Source organism: Monodon monoceros, unplaced genomic scaffold, assembly GCF_005190385.1.
Source record: "Monodon monoceros isolate NGI ecotype Baffin Bay Population unplaced genomic scaffold, NGI_Narwhal_1 Super_Scaffold_7, whole genome shotgun sequence".
Lineage (NCBI taxonomy): Eukaryota > Metazoa > Chordata > Mammalia > Artiodactyla > Monodontidae > Monodon > Monodon monoceros.
Genome location: NW_021703784.1, coordinates 30,252,132 through 30,279,040, shown reverse-complemented (window position 1 = coordinate 30,279,040; position 26,909 = coordinate 30,252,132). Strand labels below are relative to the sequence as shown.

General features: G+C 40.4%; 1 protein-coding gene and 1 long non-coding RNA gene across 2 annotated transcripts in view; one reads left to right on the top strand and one right to left on the bottom strand.

Moving 5' to 3' along the window:
* The window catches only part of TMEM123 (transmembrane protein 123), a 72,619-nt gene extending 67,595 nt beyond the window's left edge, over positions 1-5,024 (bottom strand). Inside the window, exons 1-2 of the mRNA XM_029207673.1 lie at positions 4,774-5,024; positions 524-580 (exon numbers count right to left, since the gene is read on the bottom strand). Coding sequence (XP_029063506.1) covers positions 524-580; positions 4,774-4,873 — 157 coding nt within the window. The 5' untranslated portion in view covers positions 4,874-5,024. The remainder of the gene's footprint in view (positions 1-523; positions 581-4,773) is intronic.
* Positions 5,025-5,151: 127 nt separating this feature from the next.
* On the top strand, positions 5,152-25,464 carry LOC114887206. Its single transcript, XR_003791503.1, has 3 exons — positions 5,152-5,336; positions 19,010-19,475; positions 24,180-25,464. It is a non-coding gene; the product is annotated as an uncharacterized LOC114887206 (long non-coding RNA).
* Positions 25,465-26,909: the final 1,445 nt, after the last annotated feature.

Sequence of the window (26,909 nt, the reverse complement as noted above, 5' to 3'; positions counted from 1 at the left end):
CAGTGCAGCCAAAAAACAAAAACAAACAAACAAAAAGGGCCTCGTCTATTGTTTCAATAGGGAAGCAAGAGGGTGGGTTGAAATCTAACTGATGGGTGAAATATAAGTAGGGTCTCCCTGGAGTCCACCAAGGCAAATTAAGGCTACTGTGGCTGACCAGCTTAGCGTGACTTGTTCTACCGGCAAGATCAGCAGACTTACATATTCATAGTTCTTATCTATAGGCAGAGTGCAAAATGTCATACCTAAAAATGTGCTTCAGAACTCAGTAATAAATTCCAGTATGCTTTTAGTTTCAGAATTTATTCACATCTTTGCTAAACTGAGAAAGACTATTAATCCAGTGAACTATCATTTACTGATGTCCACTAAGGGCAGCCCTTGATGGTAGGCTTTAGGGATTCACGAATGAACAAATCATGGTTAAGACAGGTCAGTGTACCAGCTTACATGTACTTGACTAGCTGATATTACTTTATGTATCCTAGACAGATAATCTGTTTCCGGACCTTTTTAAACTCACCTATTGGGTTATCATTGGAGTCTTCCACAGACATAGGATTCTTCTTACCTGGAGATCCTATAAAAACAAAGAAATATCCTGTGATGAAAGGACATTTAATATTTAACTAAGAACACTGGCAATATGTTTCTTTCTGTCTCTGGGGTGGTGGTGGTGTGGGGGAAGGGTAGATTATTCCACAGGAAGTTCTACTTTTGCCACTGTTGCTATGAAATATACCTTGAAACTGTCAGTAAATCTGGGACTGTATTATTGGATTTTTCAAGACAGAAAACATATGGCTAATGTAACACTTATATAGTACTTACTATGTGCCAGACAATGATACAATAGTTTGCCAAAGTTCATTCACCCACATGAGGACACAGTGGTTGGTAAGGAATTTTTGCTACTGACAACTCTGCTCTTCTGAGTAGAGTGGACCATCCTGGGAGGGGCCCTTACTATTAATGGGTGCTCCTAGGTCTTGTACCACCAACATGCCTAACTGCATACAATGGAGAGAAGATGAAGTGGGTTAGGGTTTTCATTTAAAATTGCAAGCCTTCTCAGTATAATTCTTTGAATTTTTAGCTAGTACCTTAAATTTTGGAAAAAGTTTGGAAGAATTCTATGCCCCAGTTAAGCAACTTTTCAGAGTGGATTATTCATCTTTGGTCTTTGTATAATGGAAGATTAACACATATACTACATGGGAGGCAAGTAAGTTTATTATTGTGTACTTTTCACAAAGATAGTTTTCCCCTACCCAAAAACCCTTCAAAGTACAAAGAAAGTAAGCAATGACAACTTTGAAGGAGCTATCTTTACTGTGCGTTTCTTCTTCTTGCTGGAACCATAATCCATTTATCACAAAAGGATATAGTGTGAAGATTAAACTTGAAAAAGATCAAGGTCAGTAGACTGTACAGATGTATTTAGCAGCAGGTAGCAAATAACTGCCAACATTATTAAGGGCTTACTACATGCCAGGCCTCATGGGGAGCATGTAACTTGCATTAGCTCATCTAACCCTCCCAACAATTCTGTGACAGGAACACTGTTGTGCAGTGACAGAACTGAGACCCAGAGGAGGTCACCCAGCCAGTAAGTGGCAGAGTCTGGATTTGGACCAGGCTGTTTGATTCCAAAGCCTGTACTTGTGAATGCCAAAACGGAACCGTTGATTTTCTGCTATAAACCTGCTTCTGCCCCAGTGTTCCCAGTTGTTGCATTACCAGTTGTTCAATCCTAAAACCAAGAGGTCATCTTTTGATTCTTCCTTCTTCCTCACTCCACCATGCAATCCATTAGCAAATGATTTCAGTTCTACCCCCCCAAAAAGATCTAGACTCTATCTACTTATCTCCATTACCACATGCCTTCATCTTTTATCTAGACTGCTACGAGAGCCTCCTGTTTTTTGTCTACCTACTGTTGTCACTCTTATGAGGGATGATTTCCTGGCAACCCTTTTTTTTTTTTTTTTTTGCGTGAGGAAGAAGGCAGAAGCAGCGTTCTTTCTAAGCTCTTTCTAGCTTTAGGACCTTTTCTCCTCTTTTCAAAAAATACTTATGAAGTACCTACTATGGTCAGGCACTGTTTCTGTGTCCTAAGAGATAAAGAATGTCATGGACAATCTAAGAACAAGGAGGCTGATGCTTTACCTGACAAAACGACCAAGTATTAAAATAGAATATTGCACTAAATAGAAGAAAAGAAAGTTAAGTTCGTGAAGTGGCATAGGCTCATTAAAGATTAATTTCATATCCTAATTGGCTACCCATTATGGTGGCTTTTGAAGCCTGAGAATCACTTTAGAAAGTCCCTGTTATTTGGATTCCCCCTGCAGGCTAAGAACACTTTAACTAGGGCTTGCCTATGGTTTGATAGATGTAATCTAGAGAGTCGGAAATGGCCATCTCTTAGCAACCTATTTGAACTCTTTAATACAGCATTTCTGGAGCCACCTTAATCCTTGGACTTTTCCATTTAAGGGTCAATAAAGTCCTTCCTTTCCCCTAAGGCTGTTTAAGGTGGGTTTCTGTCACTTGCCACCAAAAGTCCTGATTAATAGCCTCCCCCACCCTTATGTCTTTCATTGCACTACCACAATCTATCCCGTCTGCTGGCTTGCTAACTTGTTCATAGTATCCCTCCTCCTTCAACTGAAGATATTTATGAAACTATGCAGCAGACTGTGAAGGATATTTTAAAAGAAGAATTTCAATAATGTTTTTATCTTCTCCCACAATATTCTGGGCAATGTCAGTATTGTGGATAAAAGTATTATCTACTTGAAGAGCCAACATCACCTACTGTAGCTTAGCGGCAAAACGGTTAATTGAGAGTTTAGATTCTGGCCTCTGAAATCAAACATGTATTAGTTGTTTCACTTTGAATAAATTAGGTAACTTCTAAGCCTCAGTTTCCTCATTTATAAAATGGGGATAATACTGCGAGGATCCAATGGGAGGAAGTATGGACCTCAATTAGCATAGTGTGAGGAGCACAGGAAAAGTGTCTAGTAAAAATTAGCTATATAAGCTCTAGTATGACAAAAATCACTGTACTTCATAATGACACTTTATACAGATTACACACTGTATATAAAGACTAGGACAACATTTACTTGCTCTTTTGAGACATCCTCTACAGAACCTTCCTTTACTCTAGTTTCAAGGTGACCTTATAGTCTGCAGAAATGGATTCCAGCTCACATTGGTTATACTAGCTCATGAAATCAAGGCTTTTATATAGTCGAGCATTCCAAGTTTCCCAAATAGCATTAACGTCTAGTGAGACATCAAGTAACAAACAGAACAAACAGTGAGTATTAAAACAGGGCAAAAAAAATCTGTTATGAGGGCAAAAGAAAAGCAAGCACACTCAGTTTCTCTACTCAGTAATTCTTTAGAGAAACAATAAGCAGGTATACTTTCACAAAGTAACAAATAAAAAAATGGAAAGCAACTCACATAAATATTGGCATAAAATTAGCAGCAAAATATACTGTTTAATTCCAGATAGTTCACTTTTACAATAAAATACCTCATAATACTGAAACTATGACGGACATGATTTTACTGATCATTCTTTCCTGAAATGATCTCAAAATTAGCTCTACAAAGCCAGTCTGTCACATGTGCAATTCAGCAAACAAAAAAATTCAGCAAAACAAACAAAAACTGTTATTGTCTAAGTCACCCAGATTATTCTGGCAAAAGCAGGTGTTGTGCCTGAACCCTCTGGTTTTGCAAACTGCTGGATAAAACTAATGTAATATACAGTGGATAGAATTTAAAACCAGGAAAAACTTGGGTCATTTAAACTAACTTTTTCTAGTTTACTGACCATTAATCAGTGACCTGACCTCTATAAGAGCTGACAAAGAGAAAACAGAATTTACACAGCAAATCAGTTTTCAGGACTTTATCCAAAAAGTCCCCAAAGGGCCAAGGGCCTAAAGGGACACCTCCACTTCCCCCAGAAGAGAAATGTCAAAATCATTTTGTTATGATTTTACTGACGACGTCGTGTACTCCTAACAATAGTGCAGCTGTGATCGTAAGGCTGCACAGCTGATATGCGCCTCGGCCCGCCTCGGTCGGTGTTTACGGTACACGAAGGGCCGGTAGCGCCCATCCACAGAAGCACAAGCATCACCTGCGCCCGGGAGCGCTGTCCGCACCCCAAAAGCTCCCAACCAGCTACACTAGCCCCAAAGCGTCTGGGGTCCTTAAGACTATAAATAATTGGTTTGATATTACACAATTAGGCGATGAAACGCCGGAAAACGCCTAAAGGTTCCGCAACTAACTGGTAGACATGTTTGCTCAGGAATCGGTAGACATATTTTTCAATCCATCTAATCGTTTACAAAAGGAAGGCTTAGATAATCTCTAACCTCCCAGGAAAACATTAACTTCGGGGAAAGACTGTAACAACTGAGTTGAACCCCTGCTGAAGGCCCATCCTTCGGTAACTCAACAGGTTATACGCACTCCTCCAGGCCTGCGTCCGCTGCTTGCAGAAAAACTGAGGGGAAGGACTGGACCATTTCTTAAGCAGGCGGCCTTGGGGCAGGTGGGGGACTGGCCCAAGTCTCAGTTTTCCCTCTGATGGGGCCATCAGGTCACCTCCAGGACTGCCCCGTGCGTTCGGCCTAAGACTTGCAGAACTTTCTGCACAACCAGATCCAACTTGGAAACTCCCGATAGGCAGCGCGACTCCTCCCGGAGCCGGGGCTGGCGACCCCCGCGGCCACTTACCCTCCGGGTCTGTGCTGTCGGCGATGATCTTCAGCAGCGCTACCCCCACCACGACCCCCAGGGCCAGCACAGCCAAGATACCTCGCGAGCCGAGTCCCATTGTTCCGAGGCAGGACGCAGAGGCCGCGTGGATTCCCGAGGAGGTGGCGGCTGCGCTGGTTAGAGCTGTGCTTTGGCGCACCCGAGCCCGCCCCGCGTCCCCTTCCGCCGCGCACGCCTCACCTCCCACCGCCTGCCCCCCAAAGACCAAATAGGGCGCGGGAGCCTGGCCTGGAGAGGGCGTCGCGTGCCTGCCCCGGCGGCGGGACGGGGCGGGGCTGAGGCGGCGGGGCGGGGCCGACACGCGGGGGCGGGGTTTGCCATTCGAAGCACCCGGACCCTCCTAGCAGCTTCCCCGTGTGACGCGCGCATGCGAGTCTCGGAATGCTGGAGCAGTTTTCTTTTTTTTCCGGAAAGGGCAGTTTTGTTTTTTTGGATAGAAGCGAGTACCTCTGCCTCTCCAGAAACTGCGTACGCCGGGCTTTGCTGGGCCCGGAAGCAAGTCTTTGAAGAGTAGTTTTCAGGTGAGGCACGGAGGCTGCGTGCGGCTCAGAGTGAGAGGGAGAAGTCGCAGGCGAGGACAGCATAAAGGGAGGTACAGGAAAGAGGGTGTTTTTCCTCCGAGTGACCCAGCCTAAGATGGGGCGGGGGTGAGGGGCTCGACAAATTCATTAAGTGCATACGTAAAACATCCATGATCTCTATACCCCAAATAACACCTCATCCTCTTCCACAGGTTCCCTGCTTCTCTGGCTAGCTAACGTGCCTAAAGAGATTATCCGAGTGGACGCGGGGGGATGGTGGCGGGGGGATTTGGAAGAATTGGTAGCTGTTCATAGGCAAGTATAGCCAGCAAGGCCGAGGCTGCACACGTCTAACCTAGTCCCTTTTCTCCTTGGTGTCTGCTGTCCCAGTTCAGATGGATTAACCTGTTTTGAATAGTTTTTGGCTAGGTTCCTCTTCAGCCCTTGGAGCCAATTCTACTCACCTGTCTTGACTTGCAGTGCTCCTACAGACTGCATTTCACTCCGAAGTGACCTGTAGCAACCCGTGGCTGATGTAGGAGAACGACAAAGATTGAGTCCTCATCTGGGTGGGAAACCTTCAGTTGAAAAGGATCCAGGGCACTTAAAATCCTGGTGAATCCACCCCCCTTCCCAACACTCTAAATGTTGCAGATCTAAATGTTGTTGATTCTCTTGGTACCTGACCCAGATTCATGACATAAGGACCACGATATCATAGTTGTATTCCCAAAAATATGTTATGAGAGATAGTACTTTCTGACCTCAGGTAAGGCTATCAGTATAGACATGATTAATCATAGAGATTAAGTGGGGCAGTCTGTCCTAAATTTGCAGACTCCCATCTGTTGTTTCAACCAAACTAGCAAATACTCATTGGCATCCACCATGGGCAAAAAGCAAGCACTGCACATTTAGCTTTTGGTTAGTCCATTTGATTGGGGAATCTGGTTTAAGAATAAATTGTTCTGGTGACTGCCTATACCTTTGTTCAAGCATTTCACAATCCAGGCTCAACCTGTCTTTCCAACCTTGGTTCAGCTACCAATGAACAAGGGTGCTCTCTGGTTCTTTGGCATTTGATAGGAGTAGCAGCAGAGGTGGCTGACTTTGTTGGCAGCACTGGCAGCAACAGCAGTTTCTCAGTGGTTGCAAGATTGAGTTTCCGATGCAGAAGTGGCATGGGTGGGGAACTGCAATGGAGACAGTTTCCTCACTGGACTAGTTCTGCAGTGATTTTGTGCATTATTCCTGGAGGCCTAGCGTCTGCCATGATTCTCTTTACCCTCCAGTAATTCTGAGAGCCACCCAATATCTTCAACATGCTCCTTTTCTGCTATATCAGCAAGAGTTACCTCTTCTTTCTCAAAACTAAGAATCCTGACTTTATACGGTTCATTATGTCTTTTCCCCCTAGTAGGCTACAATTTCCATTGGTAAATTGGTAATAGCTGGTAAGGCATCTTTAAGCAGATGCTTTACCAGCTATTTACTGAGTGCTTACTGTGTGATGGGCAGTGTCCTAATAGAGCTTACAATATAGTGGCAAGACAGATACATTGACAGTTATAGTCTAGTATCTGAAACAGAGTGTGATTAGAGGCTATGATGTAGTCATGGAAAAGCACACATTGGATCCAGGGTCTGTATCTTTATATTTGTACTTGACGGTATAACACACTTCCTGTGACATAGAAGTCATAGAAGGCATTCAGTTTCTATTCGTGGAATGAATTTTAGGTGGAGATAAACAAAGCAGCAAAACTCTGGTAATCTTCTCCCTCAATTATGTCCTTTTTAAAAATCCATCCTGTATTTCCCGTATGTCTGTATCTTTGGCTTAAGTTCACCTAAGGGTGCATCAGAGATTGGAACCATCATTTATTCATTAATCCAATCAGTCAGTATCCAAAAATTTATTGCACACATGACATGTACCAGGCACTATGCTAGGTGCTAGGAAATAGCAGTGAATAACACTGATCTACCTGATAGACCAAGTGAGTGGTTTCAAAGTGAGTTAGTTTCTGGATAGGAATGGCAGAAACCGCTTCTGTTATGACTGTACAAGAGATATTGAGATTTCATGTTATTCCACTGAAATTTACTTATATCCCACAGTAAGTTTTTAGTTGTAAAAAGAAAGAGGTGATAGAGGAAGGCTCATCCGGTTTGATGTCCCCAGATGATTATTACTTTCTAGCTATGTATAAATCAGTCTGTTGATAAATCCATACTTGCATGAGGAACAAATCGGAATCTACCTGGCTTTGAGACCGTGAGGTAGCTGCAAATAAGGCAAGGCAGTGGAAAGATTTAACACAAGAGTATAACTTGGCCTGTGGCCATTTCCCTGTCTCTGCCAGTTTCCTGTCAACTTCCATTTTAGCAGATTGACAACATGTTATAAACTGTGATTAAGTCTTCACAGTGAAAGCTGATTTTTTGGGTCCTTTCCCTCTTCTGCACCCCTGCTTCCTTTCCCTGTATATTAGAGTCCCTGTTTTTCTCACACCTTCTTCTTCCCTCTCCTTTTAGTGTTTCCTGCTTTTTTTTGTCCCTGAGGGTACAAACTTCAGCCAGAGTGTGAATCTGTTCAATTAATCCAAAAAAAAAAAAAACCCAAAAAACCTTACTGGGTATCTTATGTTCAGTGCTACATAGGATTCTAAGATTAAGACGAGCAAAAATAAAAATAAAACAAGCAAAAAAGAAAAAAACAAGTAATGGTAAAGATAAACAAACAAAGACAGACCAATGAGCTCCACAATTGGATTTTACTTTTGAAACAAGGAGGTCACAGAAGAGAGTTCTGGGTGGACTAAAGTTTTAAGGAATGACTTCTCAAAAAGGAATTGGAGAGTTGTGTCTGAATCTGAAGGGTTTGGTTGGGAGAGAGGTGGTGATGGTGAGTTTTCAGTACGGATCTGGCAGGATTATGTTGTGCTATGAAGACAGTAGGAAGGTGAGATCTGAGTTCAGAGATTTCAGTGGCAGTCACTAGGAAGTCCCATGGGCCTTTCCGTTGTTAGTTCCAGGTTATTTGTCAGCTCCTACTTTGACTCTTTTTGTTTCTTCTCTATAGGAGGCTATAGGGATTCAGCATACTTTCCTTTCCTGTTTGAAGTCACTGCCACCTATCCCATTCTTTGGTGTTCTTATTTCTTCAAGACTTCATATGGAGTTAGTTGCAAGTCCCCATGCTATTCTATAGTAAGAGCTAATGACGATGGAGAAAACTGACAATAGATAAAATAGCTATTGTGAGGAAGTTAAAGAAAAATCTGAAATAAAGTTCTTGGACATTTTGTTTTTTTAAAGAACTTCACATTACCTTTTAATTAATTTATTTATTTTTGGCTGTGTTTTAGGTCTTTGTTTCTGTGCGAGGGCTTTCTCCAGTTGCGGCGAGCGGGGGCCACTCTTCATCGCAGTGTGCGGGCCTCTCACTGTCGCGGCCTCTCGTTGCGGAGCACAGGCTCCAGACGCGCAGGCTCAGTAGCTGTGGCTCACAGGCCTAGTTGCTCCACGGCATGTGGGATCCTTCCAGACCAGGGCTCGAACCCGTGTCCCCTGCATTGGTACGCAGACTCTCAACCACTGTGCCACCAGGGAAGCCCCAAGTTCTTAGACTTTTGATCCCTGCTCAGTATTTCCTATCTCGCATATAGGAGATGGAAGAGTAAGGCTTACCATCCATTCACCAAAAGTTTGAGCAATTGAAAACATACATACACACAAGAAACAACTAGAAATGTGTCATGCTGATAAAACACAGCAATGTGATGGAGAACAACTAGAAATATGTCATGCTGATAAAACACAGCAATGTGATGGGAGAACAACTAGGTGGTTACTTTAGAATAAATAGGTAAGTCCTCTCTAAGTAGGTAAAAGTTAAACTGAGTCCTTAAAAGGAGCCATGTGAAAACCAGGGGAAAGTACATTTTAACCAAGCTTGATGTGTCGGGGAAACAGAAAGAAAGCAAGTGTGGCTGAGGCAGAGAAGTATAAAATGAGGTTTGGGGCTTTTCAGGTTAGTTGGGTGTTAATTTAAGTATGATGAAAAGCCATTAAAGAGTAGGCAGTGGCATTTTATGATTTATATTTTTATAAAAGATTACACTAGCTGCTATAGAGAGGAACAAGAGTAGAAACAGGAAGTGCAGTTAGAGGCTGATGCATCGTGGGCTTGAACTAGGGTAGAAGTAGTGAAAGTGGAAGAACTGAATGGATTTGGGATGTGGATTGAGTGTGGAGTCAATTGGATGTGGTGTTTGAGGGAAAGAGAAATTAAGGCAAAATCCTAAGCTTGTGGCTTGAGAACTGGATGAGTGGTAGCTCTACATCCCTTATCCTGGAATATTCAGTCACACTTTCTGAACTCCGTCCCACTGTCCTTCTGTCCTTCTGAGTCTCTGCATACAGAGATAGCCAGGGAGAACAAAAAGTTTCAGTGATTGTCTGTTGGTACTTACTCGACCCATGTCAAGTAGTATTAAGTGTTACTTAAGTCTGCTGTCACCTAGGAGTAGTGCACTTTGAATATTACTGGACTGGGGGAAGAGATGAAATAAGAAATATAGTTAAACAGATGTAACTGTCGTTTGGAGGACCATATCATAGTGCTGGGGAAAGAAAACAAAGACTCCATCAAAAGACCCCTCTGTACCAATATAGAAGAGAGAGAGAATGTAATTTTACTATTAGGTAAGCATTATCAGTGATAACATGCATATATCACAAAAGTGAATACAAAATTTGGAGAAATTTCCACACAGATTTATGCAGAAAGTAGAAGAGAGAAAAATGAAAACTTATCTCTGTGAGAGACAAGATGATGTACCTTGTAATTGTCTCATTATACCCATGTGAGACCTCTGAGCTAATTCCAGAGTAAATGTTTACAGTTTCAAGGGTCAGAAGGCCTGTGACTCTGCTTTGTAAGATCAAAAGATCAGACCATTTTTATCAGCCTATATATTTTATATGCCCTCAAGGTGACACCCCAAAGAGGAGAGGGTGGGTAGGCCGTGACCTCCATCCTCAAAGAAAATTTCATCATTTTACCTTTACAACTTGTCACATTTTTTTCCAAAGAACTTTCATGTAGCCCACCCCAAATAAATAATATATGAGAATTTCATTGCGTGATGAGAATAAAAAAAAGGACAGTACATTATAAGCATTTGTGATTTCTCCCATTTCCTCCGCCTTCTTCTCCCCCAGTCCTAACTCCTGGGTCTCCTTCCAAGAGAGGGGCTGAGTGTGCCTGCTCTATTCCTGAACTTTCCTGAAAGAGAATCAGAGACTGAGGAGAGAGGGGCTGAGCTGAAGAAGTAAGAATGAATGCCAAGATGATACAAATGGCTGTAATTTTTTGGCTGAAAGGAAGAAGAAATAGAAGATAAAGGGGATGAAAAGCAAAACCAAGAACCACAAGGGATGAAGCTGAGAGAGAATTTTTGGTGAAGATTTTGAGACTGGGCCTTTAAGTCAGCTGTGGACTTGAAATGTACTGAAGTGAAAAGAATGGGGCCAAGGAGGTTTTAAGAAGTGCTACTGGGCTTCCCTGGTGGCGCAGTGGTTGAGAGTCCGCCTGCCGATGCAGGGGACACGGGTTCGTGCCCCGGTCCGGGAAGATCCCACATGCCGCGGAGCGGCTAGGCCCGTGAGCCATGGCCGCTGAGCCTGTGCGTCCGGAGCCTGTGCTCCGCAACGGGAGAGGCCACAACAGTGAGAGGCCCGCGTACCGCAAAAAAAAAAAAAAAAAAAAAAGTGCTAGTGTGGGTTACAAGTTGAATTACCTATAATATTCAAGTAATGGAAGTAAAGATTCAAATGACTTTTAAATTATCTTTGATTATGGAACCAAATTCTGTGGAGTGTGAAGCCCTGCCGAGACTGGGTCCTGCAGTGCCTGAATTGGGTTACCCCTTATGGAGACTCTGAGGGGTGTTAACCTTGAAGATGGTATGAAATCAGTAATAATCATTCAGAAGTTCTTTACTGAATACCAACTGTATTTGTAGCACTTTATGAGGCACAGAGGGAGAAACAAAATAGTGCATCGTGTGGCCATGTCCATATGGACAGGTAAGTAAGAACATACCACCAAAAGGGATGTCATAAGACTGTGAGGGCTGAGACTTGGTAGGAAGGAGTGCTAACTCTATGTTGGGTGCTTTCCTAGACTTTAATATCTACTTTTCCTTATTCTGTTTTTTAAGCTTACTCCCCAAATTGTAATAATTTTCTTAAGCTTTAAGATTCTATCTTTTCGACCATGTATACCAAACAAAAACACCATGTTTAGAATAACTAGCATGGAAAAAAGTACTAAAAAGTGAATATTTTTCAGGTTGACAGTTCTCTAGGTGACCCTTTCTTTTTCCTTTCCACTTTTCTGAATTTTCCAACTCCTCTAAAATAAGTCTTTATTGCATTTCAAGGAATTTTTTTTAAAAAAGCCCTTAGTTCAGAATGTTAAGACTAATAATGATACAAAAATGTTTCTATGATTATTCTACAATTAGGTACTAGGCTTAAGACAAGTATGACTTAATCCTTAGAGCTTAGACCTGAAGAAGAAAAACAAAATTCTCTCCATTTTGGAGAGCAAAATCCAGAACTTAATTCAAATTCTTTCTTCTAATATATCAATTTATCTATTTCCAATGACCCACTCTTTGTGTAGAAAATACTGCAATTTGCCTAGTCATCTGAGTTAAATCCTAGTGGAGTTAACCTTTGAAAGAGGACTGTATTGGGAGTCAAGATACTTGGTTTCTGATGTCAGCCCTGCAGTTGACTTTCTGTGTATATAGTCAAGCTATCTAACAAGTTTTACTCTTGCTTTCTTCATCTTAAAAATGAGGGATTTACATGCATTGTTGGTAGGAATGTAAAATGGTGTGGCTGATGTAGAAAACAGGTTGTCAGTTCCTCAAAAAGTTAAATACAGAATTACCATATTACCCAGAAGTTCTACTCTTAGGTATATACCCAAAAGAATAAAAAATGGACTCAAACATATTTTTATACAAATGTTCACAGCAGCATTATTCACAATATCCAAAAGGTAGAAACAACCCACGTGTCCATTAACAGAGGACTGGGTAAACAAAATGTGCTATATGCATACAAATGGTTCTGAAGACAGTTCCATAGTGGCAGCAGAGGGGGGTTTCCCAACAAACAATGCTTTCACACCAGTTAGGTATCCTGCAATTTAACTCAATTTTGATACTTCCTACCAGGAGATAGCATCAGATTCCACAGGTCAGGGGCTCAGTTCTACAAGGCTACCCTGTACTTCACATGCCAATCAGAAGTCCAGGTTGTTACCTGTGCTTCTGACCAACTGGCTGTAAATCAGAGGTTCCCATGACCCCCTCTTTGGGTTCAATTTGCTAGAGTGGCTCACAGAACTCAGGAAACCAATTTATGTACTAGATTATGGGTTTATTATAAAAGGGTATAACCCAGGAACAACTAGACAGAAGAGCTGCATAGGGCAAGGTATGGGGAAAACGTGCTGAGCTTTCATGCCCTCTCCAGGTGCATCACTCTCTCTCAAATCACATGTTCACCAAGCTGGAAACTCTTCAAACGATGTCCTTTTGGGTTTTTACAGAGGCTTCCTTAAATACTCACAGTTGATTAAATCAATAGACATTGGTGATGATTCAACATCTAGCCCCTCTCCCCTCTCTGGAGGTCAGGGGGATGGAGCTGAAAGTTCCAAACCTCCAATCACAGGGTTGGTTCCCCTGGCAACCAGCATCCATTCTTAGGTGACATAGGGGCATTCCAAAAATCACCTCATTAACATAACAAAAGAAGCCTTTATTTCTCACACCACTTAGAAAATTCCAAGTGTTTTAGAAGCTTTTGTGCTAGTAATGGGAACAAAGACCAAATACATGTTTCCTAATATGAATCACAATATACAATGAAATATTACACAGTTGTAAAAAGGAATGAAGTTCTGATACATGCTGTGCTGTGGATGAACCTTAAAAATATTTAACTAAGTGAAATAAGGCAGACACAAAAGGACAAATATTATATGATTCCATTTATGTGAGGTACCCTGAATAGGTAAATTCATAGACAGATAAGAGGTTACCAGGGACTGGGGGAGGGTGGGGTGGGGAGTTATTGTTTAATGGGTACAGAGTTTCTGTTTGGGGTGATGAAAAAATTTTGGAAAGAGCTGGTGGTGATGGTTATGAAACTGTGCAACTCAGACTGGGACTTGAACCCATGTCCCAGGACTCGAACCCAGCCAAAACCCAGATTGAGACTTGAACCCACATCTTTTAATTGAGATCACACACCTGGTCTCAGGACTTAATGAAGCTCAGGTTCTTGATGTCTCATTGCAAAAAGAATTCAGCGAGAGACAAAGTGTTAGATAAGAAGTGGATTTATTTAGAGAGAAAAATACTCCACAGACAAAGTGGACATCTCAGAAGGCAACAGGCCCCAAAATATGGCATGGTTAGTTTTTATGGACTGGGTAATTTCATAGGCTAATGAATGGGAGGATTATTCCAGTTATTTCAGGGAAGGGGCAGTAATTTCCAGGAATTGGGCCACCACTCACTTTTCTTTTTTTTTTTTTAAATTTTGGATTTTATTTTATTTTATTTTTTATATAGCAGGTTCTTATTAGCTATCTATTTTATACATATTAGTGTATATATGTCAATCCCAATCTCCCACCACTCACTTTTTGACCTTTTATGGTTGGCCTCAGAATTGTCATGGCACTGGTGGGTGTGTCATTTATCTTGTTAATGTATTACAATGAGCATATAGTGAGGCTCAAGGTCTACTGGAAGTCGAATCTTCTGCCATCTTGGACCGAGTTGATTCTAACCAGTCCTTGTCATGTCCTATGGCTATGTCATTTTTTTTAAAGCTTGTGCCCTGCCCCCTTCCCTCCTGCTTCATTTGCATAGCATTGTGAATGTAATTAAGGTCACCAAACTGTACACATAAAAATGGCTAAAATGGCAAATTTTATGTTATATGTATTTTGTTACCATAAAAAATTGATATTTTAATGAGATTTAAAAAAATATGTTTGAACTCTAATGTTCTATAATACCATGGCCAAAGTGCTAATGGAAGAAGAGGGAACTGATCTGGGTGATGAAGGATGTGTCTGTCAGAATTAGTCCACTAGAACTCTGTGGAGACAGTGAAACCCAAAAATGGCAAATGGGAGGCTGCAGGCCACATCCAGCTAGGAGATGTGTTTTGTTTGGCTTGTGCAATGTTTACCAACGTAGCATTTATTTATTTATTTTTTAAAATATTTATTTATTTATTTTGTTGCACCAGGTCTTAGTTGTGGCACTTGGGCTCCTTAGTTGCAGCATGTGAACTCTTAGTTGCAGCATGCATATGGGATCTAGTTCCCTGACCAGGGATTGAAACCAGGCCCCCTGCCTTGGGAGTGCAGGGTCTTATCCACTGTGCCACCAGGGAAGTCCTCCAACATGAAATTTAAGATTTTAAGAAATCGGTTGTTAAAATGTAAAACCTGGGTGTATTGCTATTAAAAATTCCGGTTTATGGGCTTCCCTGGTGGTGCAGTGGTTGAGAATCTGCCTGCTAATGCAGGGGACACAGGTTCGAGCCCTGGTCTGGGAGGATCCCACATGCCACAGAGCAACTAGGCCCATGAGCCACAACTACTGAGCCTGCGCATCTGGAGCCTGTGCTCTGCAACAAGAGAGGCTGCGATAGTGAGAGGCCCGCGTACCACGATGAAGAGTGGTCCCTGCTTGCCACAAGTAGAGAAAGCCCTCACACAGAAACGAAGACAAAACACAGCAAAAATTAATTAATAAACTCCTACCCCCAACATCTTTTAAAAAAAAAAATTCTGGTTTCTGATTTCCTTTGAAATATTAAAAGATCTGATAACACCAGATCCATCTTCTCACTTAGCTGGAGTTTTGAAGTAGCTGCTCCCTTTAAGCAGTACACACTCTCCAAATAGTCCCTCTGGTCCTTGCTGTCTTATTCCCAGCTGGCCTCATTAATCTGTTACTTTCCAGTCTCCTCTGGCATTTGTATTTGTGGCCCCTAGCATAAATCAATGATCAGGTGAATTATTTCTGAGAGCCCTCTGCTTGGTTTGTCAATTTCTTTAAAAAAAAGTGTTGTCAACTAAAAAACAAAAAATACACAACCTAAAAGTTGAAAATTATGTTTTATTCGGTGGACTTACTGAGGACTTAAGCCTGGGAAACACACTCTTAGATAGCTCTGAGGAGCTAGCTGTTCCAAAGAGGTACAGGAGTAGCCAGGATATATGAGTTTTTGCAATATACAGGTAGTTGGAACATCAAAAGATTACTGTTAATTAAAGAAAACCAGACATCTCAAGTTAATGACTTTAGCCCTTCTTTACGTATGGGAAGGTGCAAGAGCCTGGGCTTATTAAAATCATTCCTTTGATATGCACCTTAACTGTTTAGGGCCAGTATCCTGTTCTTTCCCATCTTGAGTTCCCTCAGGGTGTACACTTGGAAGGTGTCTGCAGTTGATGGCTTGATGGCTGCAGCATCCTTTGTTTACTGATAACAGGTGACATTCTTCGTACACAGTGTTAAAGGAATTTCTTTTTTCCTTTCTTACCTCTTCTAAAACATGGAATGACTGTTTTATGCTACCACATAAGGTTTCAGGTTTTGGTAACTGACACAAATACGTGTGAATAATTTTGTGAGCATAGAGTTCTAAAGAATACTTAAAGAGATAATTCATGCACGCAGTTCCTGAAAGTTTGATCACTGCTTTTGTGAATCTTCAAACATTTTATAACCACTTTAATTAGGTTTATTTTTTATTTCAGAAAAGTCAAAAGTATTACTTTGATGTTGCAAGAAAATTTAAACAATGCATAGAAATACACAACAGGAAAAGCCCTTCCTGCTTTACCTCCCTAGGGGTAACTGCAGTTAGCAGTTGGGTGTTTTTCTTTCCAGACCTTTGTTTTTGTTAGTATGTTCGTTTTTTTTTTTTTTGCGGTACGCGGGCCTCTCACTGTTGTGACCTCTCCCATTGCGGAGCTCCGGACGCGCAGGCTCAGCGGCCATGGCTCACGGGCCCAGCCGCTCCGGCATGTGGGATCTTCCCGGACCGGGGCACGAACCGGTGTCCCCTGCATCGGCAGGCGGACTCTCAACCACTGCTCCACCAGGGAAGCCCGTATGTTTGTTTTTATTTTTGTTTTCGCACATAGAGTTATGTAGAAATTTGTGTATTTATATGAACACAGAAACATGGAACACGTCTTTTTTCCCCACAAAAAAGAAATTATACATTTACTGCTTTGCAACTTGCTTTTTTTGGACAATATATTGTGATCACTTTCCCATACCTACATATATAGATATGGTTCATTCTTTGTGATGGCTATGTAGCATCAGAGTATGAATATAATTTACTTAAACATCTCACTTTTGACATATTTAGGTTATCTCTGATTTCTACTAATATAAATTTAATGGCACTGGGAACATTCTTCAGCCAATATCCTGGCAATATGGAAAAAGTTATTCTGAAGAGTAGATTCTTAGAAGTGGGCTTATTTAGTAAGGAATGTGTGTTTTAAAAATTTTGATCAGTATTGTAAAGTACCTTTTAAAATTTACATTCCCACCATTGCTGACACTGAACATTATCTGTCTCTGCCTTTTGCCAGTGTGGTAGGCAAATGATGGTGTCTCATTTTTTTCCATTTGCATTTCCCTCTTTATTAACTAAGATGGCACATCATTGTCTATTTCATTAGCCATTTGTATTTCCTTTTCTGTGAACTATCTGTTTTTGTCCTTAGTTGCTTAACTCTTGTTTGATCTATGTACATGAGAGTATGTAATCGGGAAATAGATCTGTATGTCTGCATACTAAGAGAGGTTTCAAAACCTGGCTCCTGGCTTGCAGTGTATGTATGCTCTTGTTCCTTGCTAGTGTGTTAGCTTCCTCTTGTTGTGGCTTGTAGTTATACCTCAGTCAACCGTCAGACAAACAACATTTGTTTTTTGCCCAGAACAACTAGCTAGGTACAGTGTGTAACTTAAAGAGAAATTAAAAAAAATAAATGGGTCTCTTACTGGCCTTTAGAAGATCATAATCTAATGGATGTGAAATGTACATGGAGGCAAGTACAACAATAAAAATGAAGATTCCTTGCCTTTGATCAGTGCTTTACAGTTTAGATTCTTCTGATAAAGAAGACAAGAACATAAGTAGTGAAAATATTAGATTAAAAAAGATAAGTACCATAACACTGTAATAGCAGTTTGGAGGATATAGAGATAAGTTGGGAGCATGGGGCTTGGGATTGTGGAACAGCAGAGTATTCCAAGAAGGACGACGGAGAAATGAAAGATGAGATGGAAAGGATTTTTATGGGTGGAAGAAAACCATGTGAAGAAACAGGACAAAAGGGTGAGAGTCTATCTTGGAAAGAAAGATCAGTTTCCTTTGGATTTGAGCATGGCATTTGGAATGCTTGGGAAGTGACCGTAGGAGTGAAGAATCCCTTACTAACTTTTCTTTGAGTATCATACTCTTGTTAATATCAAGGTTATATCATAATTTTTTTATCAGCCACATCTCACTGCTGGTTTATGTTGAGTTTGAGAGAAACTTAAATCGTCTGCTGTTTTCACACAGACCTTGTCTGTGACCACAGAAGGAAGATGCCATAACCGAACCATCCTGTCCCTGACCTTCAGTCTCACTCACATCCGTTAACTCATTGACTCCTTCATTTGTCTAACCTTTACAACATTCCAAAGCCAGGTATGGCCCACCCGCTAAGCATTAGGACCATGCTAGGTGCTGGGGAGACAAAGATGAACATGGCAAATTCCCTTCCCTGTGGAAGTTTCAGGCTGGAATAAGTGAAGCCCTTAAACACTTAGCTAGCTAGAACACCATGAGCATCCCAGTCTCAGAGATAGCATGTCCAGACCTGAATCAATTTGAGGATCTCCTGATCTTCACTCTTGTTAATGAGGACTAACTTCGCTGAGAGGGGCTGCCAAGTGGCCTGCTGGTACCTGAGACTCAAGGAACTGGTGAGATGAGCTGAGTCTGGGAGGTGGTAATTCCCATTCTCATTCAGGACAGCCTTAGTTTTATTTCTATTGTATTTTGCTATATCTGTTCACAGAAGATGAGTATGCTTCAGTGGAAGGAGGAAGTTTTACTGAGGCTTGAAACATTTTTTTTCTCGCTAACCAGGTGGTTCACGTGACCCTCTAGCATATTAGAAAGATGGTGTGGCACTAATGATGGCGGCATTATAATCCAATCTAGTTAAACCTATTTCTCCTTTGAAGATACTTTTGCTCAAATTGCTTGGTTTTGTATTATTTGTTTTATTGTTTGTTTTATTAATATAGAAATCCAGCAAGTTCAAAACGTTTTCACCTAAGTTTATTATTGTTACATTTATAATTTACATATCAAATAACTCAGGTGGTGTGAATTCAGATGGTGTGAATAAATAAAACTTTGGCTTCAGGATTAAGGAAGTAAATGAATAAGTGTTAGAGTGTTGTGTTAGAAGGCCTCATTTCTGCCACTTCTAATTGTGGAGCCCAAGTCACAAACTTACAGCCCCAATTTCCTCCTAGGTAAAATGGAGAGGATTCATTTGACAAAGGAGTCTTCAATGTCCTATCCAGCGGCCAAAACAACAGCAACATGGAACCAAACCCATGAATTCAAGGGATGAAAGCGTGAGCTGACTCCAGAGATGTGCTGCCCACCTTCTTGGTTAAACATACTCACTGTGAGGTCTGACAGCCTGACTTTGAATCTGGGCCTTCCTCCATCACAAGCCTAAGTAAGTCCCCTTACGCTGGGCTGCACCCCGCAGGCCTGCAAGCACTGTACTTGCCCAGCCTCAAGACCGAAGGAAGAGACCAGAGTCAGCAACAGAGACATCAGCGGTTTAATGGATGGGGGATCTTACATGTCTGAAATAAGGTCCTGGAGTGACACCTTACCGTGTGCAGCTGATGGCCGGCAGGACATGGCAGCAGTCTTCGCTTCAGGGGAGAGAAGAAGGTTACCGGTCAAAGGGGGAATTGACGTCAGGTGGGCTCACTGGTTACCAGGGAAACCAGCAGAGGAGCACTCTCCTCATTGCTCCTTTGATAAGCTATCATAGTGGAGATGTTTTGATCTAAAGTTTTGAACTATCACTAGCTGGGACCAGGTGCAAGTATGTAGGCATTCACTGATTAGGATCTATAATTAAGAGGGAAAGTCAGTTAGATGAGTAGGGTGTAAGTGAAGCAGGAACTGGTTGACCAGGGGGTGTACAGAAAGCAAGATACAGCCATGTTGGGTGGCCCAATCATATACTTTAGCTTCTCAGAACTTCCATTCCTTAAACTGTAATATGAGAAGAATAATACTACCTGTGTTACAGTGACGTTAGAAAAAAAAGATAATTCATAGAAAGTCCTTACTGTTATGCCTGGCACAGTACATGTTCAGTGTTAATTCTTTTATATAAAACACTTAGGTCTTGTTTCTCTAAGGTTCGTATGGGTATGGCTTTTATATGGTTTTTGAGCCAATGAAGCACAGGCCTCTAGGATTATGTGAAAAAAAGTCACTAATTTATAAATGTTGTCACTGACAGGTGCCAGGTAGTTACACTAATTTTAATAATTTAATCATATTACAGTTTTAATGGTACAAAAAATATAACACTATGTGGCAAGCTATGTTCTAAGAGCATTACATATATTAACTAATTCAGTCCCTAATGTTAAAAGATTCAGCCCAGTAAGTTTGAAGATCTAATTGGCCTTAATGAATGATTCATGAATCAGGCAGCATCCCGTCTAGAAAACAGAAAGGCACTCTGAGGGGTTGTACTAAATGATAGGTTTTTATAGGAAGAAGTGTGGGATGAGGAAGTTGTTAGCAAAAGAAAAGAAAGGATATCTTCTTGGGGGGAGGAGAGAGAAGGGCAAGGGTTTTATCATGTAGATTGCCTCTTATTCCTCTGGGATGGGGGAGAATGGAGAGGGCCCACTGTGGCAGATTACCTCCTTGATACTGACCGGGAAATTCCAGACTGGATGAATAAGATTACATTTCTGGGGAAGGTTGAAACTGCAATTCAGTTAGGTATTAAATCTATGTTTGGCATCATGGTCTTTAGCAGAAGTGATGCCATTTTGGGCCTGTGGTTTTCTCTTTAATACTAACAGGAGGGTACTATTATTATCACTTGCATTTTACACATGAGGAAGTTCAAGATACAGGTCTCCCAGCTAAGTGGCAATGAGTGTTTGAGCACAGGAAGTTTGGGTCCAGAACTCATGCTCTTAACTACTCTGCTCTACTGATTATTTTATGAAAATTGCTCATACTCCTGACCACTTACTTGCTTTAGTCAAAGGTTAGAAAATTGTAAGACACCCGGGAAAACTTAGACAAATTAATCATGAAATATGAGAAGGAAAATCATATAGACTAAGACATTAAAATATTCTACAATAATAAAGATAGAAGACGCTAAATAAAGGAAAGATTTTTGAATGAAAACAGTGGAAGTCCGTAAGAATAGTAAATAAAACTACCAGTCAGAGACTTGTGTTTCTGGCGAAATGGCAGTCTAGATATCTTGGTTGACTCTCACAATAAAAATGCTGGATAAAGGATAAAAGGACATTTAGAAAACAATAAATGGATGAGGAAGTTAGGAATTTTAGAGGCTAAAAAGTAAGTGAAAGCAGAAACACAAAAAGGTCAACAAATTGGCTTTAACTGTGGGAACGTTTGCCAAACCAAGCTCTGGTTTTCAAGTGATAGGGTTTAGGACATGCTATCCTAAAATATGACGTCTTGGTATATTGAATATTTTAAGTTGAAGGAGTCCGAGAAAATGGCAGAAGCAGGAGGGTCTCTCTGACCTTCCCCTGGCCCTTCCCGCATTAAGCAGGTCATGAGACCCTCATGTGAGAGGGACATAACAAGAAAGGTAGACATATTTCCTGTCCTTCCAAAGCTTACAGTCTGACTCTAGGAGTGGGCTCTTTTTATTCCCAGATAGCAAACAAGGCAAATGAAGCTCAGAGAGGCTAATAGTCACATAATTATTAAGTGGAAAAACTATATTTGTCTCAATCTTTAACCCTTTCTCTTTCTACCACACAGGCTACTTATTGAAGGTTTGTATTAATGAAGGCTTTTGGGTTGCAAGTGACAGAAAAGGAACTCAAACTACCTTAAACCAAAAAGGAATTTTTTTGTTTTATGAAACCAAGCCCGAGACAGGGAAGAGAACGTGCTGGCTTCAGGGATGACCTGGCCCAGGGAATCCCACAGTTTTGGGAGTCTCTCCTTTGCACTCTTGTTCTCATTCTTGTTCTATCTCTATGTCTCTCTGCATTTTGAATTTATTTTTTTCCCCATGTTGGATAGATTTTTCTCCATGTACTGGGGAATACGCTACTGGTGACCTGTACCATGTCCTAATGACTCACAACAAAGGAAAAAGGGCAACTTCCCTGCTACCTATAGTTAGAACAATTCTGGGGAAAATTGACTTTTTCTACATGGGTAATGAACACACCACTGGATCCATCATTGAGGCTAGAAGGGTGAGGTATTTTGATTGGCTCTTATGTCGCTTACCAGCTTCTGTAGCCAAGGATGACAAAGCCTATTATCAAAAGAAGGGGGAGTGGCACAAATGTGGCTGCCAAAGGGACCATGAATGGTGCCAACATTTAGTAAGTACCTGATAAATGTTAAGTAAAGAACAAATTCTCACAAGTGTGTAGTACAGCACCTTTGCATCAATATTTACTAATGACATTGCACTAGAATTTTCAAATGCTATATTGATCAGGTTTGTTTTACTATGATGGCTTCTAAAAAATTAATTGGAAAGCCTGTCCTGTTTTATTCTTGTCTAAATAACATTCGATATATATGTTCCTTGAATTAAAAAACAATCACCCATAAAAGTCCTTGTACTTTTTGTGGAATAGGTTTTGAAATAGAATGCTAATATTGATTTAGAATTGTTTCCTGGGAATTGGATGTATTTAAATGTGCACAATTAATAACATATGGTAGACACTCAAAATATGTTAGTTTCCTCTCCAACTGGAAAACAGAGGAGATCGTAATGTTGGAGATGCTTGAGAAAGAGCACAATATATTGAAAGCAGACTTTTCAAAAGATTAATGTGATAGCAGCGTTGAAAAAGAAAAGAAAAAAGTCCTGTAGGACGATGCCTCTCAAACAATTTGTAATGGAGTATCAGTTTCTTTTTTTCTTTTTTAAATCTATTGCAGATCATTTGTAAGATATAATTACAGATTACTAGAAAAATAAAATTTAAACAACTGGTATACAAAATATAAGCAATCTTCTATTTTTAGATTCAACAGACGTAAAATTACTGTCTCAAATGGTTGTCAATGTTTCTAAACAGCAAATCCTAATTTTTACCTTGCATTGGACTGGGAACGAACTGTTCATGGAAGGTTACTGGTCCCCACTGACTAGGAGGTTGTGCAATAATTCTTATGTCAATGCCGTCCAGTCAAAGACCACAGGAACACATCTGTTCCTGAGAAAGGTGGTTATTACTTGTTGTAGCAAGATGAGTTACACACCCTGCAACATCTTAGTAAGAACAGTAATATCCCCCCCATCCTCGGGGGATACGGTCCAAGACTCCCAGTGGATGCCTGAAACTGTGGATAGTACTAAACCATATACATACTACATTTTAAAAAAAAATACATACATACCTATGATAAAGTTTAATTTATAAATTAGGCCTAGTAAGAGATTAACAACAGTAACTAATAATAAAATAGAATACTTATAACAATATACTATAATAAAAGTTATGTGAATGTGGTCTCTGTCACAAAATATCTTATTGTACAAATTTAAGATGGCTTTTCCATCTTAACTAGCACTTATCATGCACTGTGGTTATAACTTCTTCAGTCTGAGGTGCAGCAGCAAAACTGGCATGAATTTCTTTTTCCTTTTTCACAATTTCATGGATAGAAGACTTGTTCTTACTGTAGATCTTAGCAACCTCAGCATACTATTTCTTATGTCGAAAACTTTCACCTTTTCACTTAAAGGAAGCACTTTGCCTCTACTCTTGGGCAGATCTGAATTGCCAGCATCATTACTCTTGAACTTGGGGACCACTGTTAAGTAAGGGTAACTTGAATACAAACACTGATACCGTGACCAGTCGGTCTGATAACTAAGTTGGGTACTAAGTGACTAAGGAGCAGGATAGCTGGACAAAGGAAGGATTCACATCGTGGGTGGGATGGAGCAGACGGTGTGAGATTTCATTATGCTACTCAGAACCACACACAATTTAAAACTTATGAATTGTTTATTTTTGAAATTTTCCATTTAATATTTTTAGACTGAGGTTGACCACAGGTAACTGAAACCACTAAAGTGAAACTGCAGATAAGTGGGGGCTTATGTAATTAGAAAGGACTTATTTTAGGATTTGGGCTTGTGTCAGGTAATATTGAGAGATGGGGCTTTGTCTGGGATTGGATGCTGCCAGGAAGTGGGGGCAATTCTATGATTGGGTATCTTATAAATCTTATTGGAAAGGGGCAGGAATAAAAAGAGCCTAAACTTTAATTGGCAAAGAGGCAGTGGCCGCTTATATTAGCTAGGATGGAAAATATTTTGGTTATTTTTGTGGTTTGGACATGTTCCTGTTTTTGTCTGTGTTCAGATGTGATTTCGGACTGGGTTTGTTTTTGTCTTGATCACAGAGTGGCCTGATCTGATGATGTTCTGTGAAATTGAATATGTTCTACACCAAGACCTAAGCCGTGAGTGCCAGATCAGCTCCCAGATGTCAGTGACTACTTTTCTCTTTCTCACCTCTGTAAGGTGACAAGGCCCTGTCTAAGGGTAAGAACATTGCATTTGAAATGTACAGGAAAGGATGTGGTGAACTGCTATTACAATACAGTGTCAATCCTCAAACTTTAACGTGCATCAGAATCACCTGGCAGACTAGTTAAGACACAAAATGTTGGGCCTCACCCCCCAGAGTTTCTGATTCAGTAGGTCTGGGGTAGGACTTGATAATTTGCATTTCTAATCAGTTCCCAGGTGTTGCTGATGCAGCCAGACCACACTTTGAAAACCACTGAAGTAGATGGAAGTATCAGAGGTGAGGATGATTACAGGGAAAGAAAAGACCTATTGTAGTTAGCTGCAATTCCCAAGATAAAAATCTACCACTTTGTCCTGGTAATACTCTGATGCAATTCTGACACTGTACTGCACTGTGCATTTTCCTGTTTTAAATTACAAATCTTTGAGGGGGAAGTTCACAGAGGAAAATCCTCTCCAAAATAATTTGTGCAAATTGTTGACTACTAAAGTTTGTACTTAACGTGAAAGTAAAATTTATGTGCTTATTATCCATTTTCCAGGAAGTTTCCAATTACAAATAGGCAGATCCATTTTAGAAAAATGGGTTAGAAAACCAGCTCTTCAACTGGATTATCTGCAAATTGGCTTATTTGCAAATAGACGTTGTACCTACTAAAAGCAACCCTTACCATCCCTCTGTTAATTATTCTACTCCATCAATTTTAAGACAGAATTCCTTAAAAGGTATGTAACTGCCCATGCCTTTGAAATATTTAAATGTCTTTACTAAAAATTTGACTTTGTTTACTTAATTTTGTTCATTCTTTTCTGGGATAAGAAAAAGTGGTAAATAGAAAAGAGGAAGTGGTAAATCAGTGTGGGATGGGTGATCCCTTCTTGTTCCAAAAAATTCGTTTTAATTTAATTTCCTCTACATTTGCCTGATATGGGATAAAAGAAAAAAGTGTGGCATGGACCTCTTGTGGTTCAGCTGGGTTGCCTCTGTCATATAATGTACATTGAGATTCAGTTAGTTCTTGAACTAAAAAAATTTAAGTATCATGCAAAGAATCTGTATAAGAACTTAATAAAATGATTTTTATAGCTCTTATAACAAGTTATAAACCATTTTATTAACTCTCTTTAAAAGGCTACCAAGAATCTGGTGATTCATGAAAAACAGCTTCAACAAGTGTAAATTATTGCTTATAGAATTAGGAAACTTGGCCTTCTTTTTAAAATAATTTCATCACATCTCTAGAGAGAATAGTCTTTGGCAGAGAGCTAGATTCTGCAAATCTAAGCTTTTTCAGTTTAGCATCCAACTAAGAATTCAAGTAGAATAAGATGATTAATCTTGGGGTTGAGATGGGTCTACGCCTGATTAGCTACTGGACCAGGAGCAGGTCTTGCTCTGATGAGTAATTTAACTTCAGTTTCTTCATCTGTGAAATGAGGAGCTTAAACTAGTTAACCCCTAGGGATTCTCTGAACTCTTTAATGTTCAAGTTGTTATACTAGGCCTAGGGCTGTGGGTTTTAATTACATTATACCCCTCTCTTTCACAGCTCCTCTTAATTATTTTTTCAGTATCAGAAGGATGTTGATGATAAGGGCATGCATGGAGATGGCAAAGGGACTGGGAACAGATTAGGAAGAGTTGAAGGAACTGAGATTGTTGAGCTTGGAGAAGAGGAGGTTCATGGTGGGGGAGATATGAGATCTCCCTGAAAAATATGTGGAACTTGTCATGTGAAGAAGAAAAACATATATTCCAAGTTCAAAGGGTGGAAATTACAAGGAGACAAATTTGGGTTCAGTGTCAGGAAAAACTTTTCAACTATTCATTCAAACATTACTAAATATTTGTTGAGCATCTACTATGTGCCAGGCACTGATCTAGGTTTTGGGGATTTGCCAGTGAAAAACACACAAAAACTCTTGTCCCAGTGAGGTGTACATTCTGTTAGGATAGTCTTACGTGGCAGTCACTGGAGGTTTTCAAACAAAGATGGGCTGATCAGAGAGAATACAGTGGCTGGGATTCCTTCTTTGGACTGGATAACTTCCACAGTCTCTAAAGTCTCTGTGTGTGTGAACATTAATCAGTCAACACACATTTATTAAACAACTTCTAAGTGTCAGGTGTAGCCCTGGGCGCTGGAAATGCAAAAATGCATAGACAGATCTTGCCTTCAAGGAGCTCTCAATCTTGTTGGGGAGAAAGACATAAACAATGTAAAAGTTTGGTATGAGAAATAGACAATGGAACAAGAGTATGCCAATGGGGAAGAAAAACTCAGCTTGAAGGTGTTCTGAAAGAGGGGACACCTGAGGTAAGTGTTAAGTGTTGAGGACTTCACCAGACCTCAAAACAAGGTCATAGAGGCCATAAACATATGGTGCATGTAGAAAACTGCAGATAGTTTTAGGATCCTAGTTTTTATTTTAATTCCCCATGGATAAAAATGGGATGGAGACCATAGTGACTTAGGATTATACAAGTATCTATGCCCTTTGAGGGTGGATCCCAAGATTTGGTAAGGTAAACTGATCATATATATTGACTTATTCCTGCATTCTTTCAAAAATCATTGAGTACGTATTATGCATTAGAT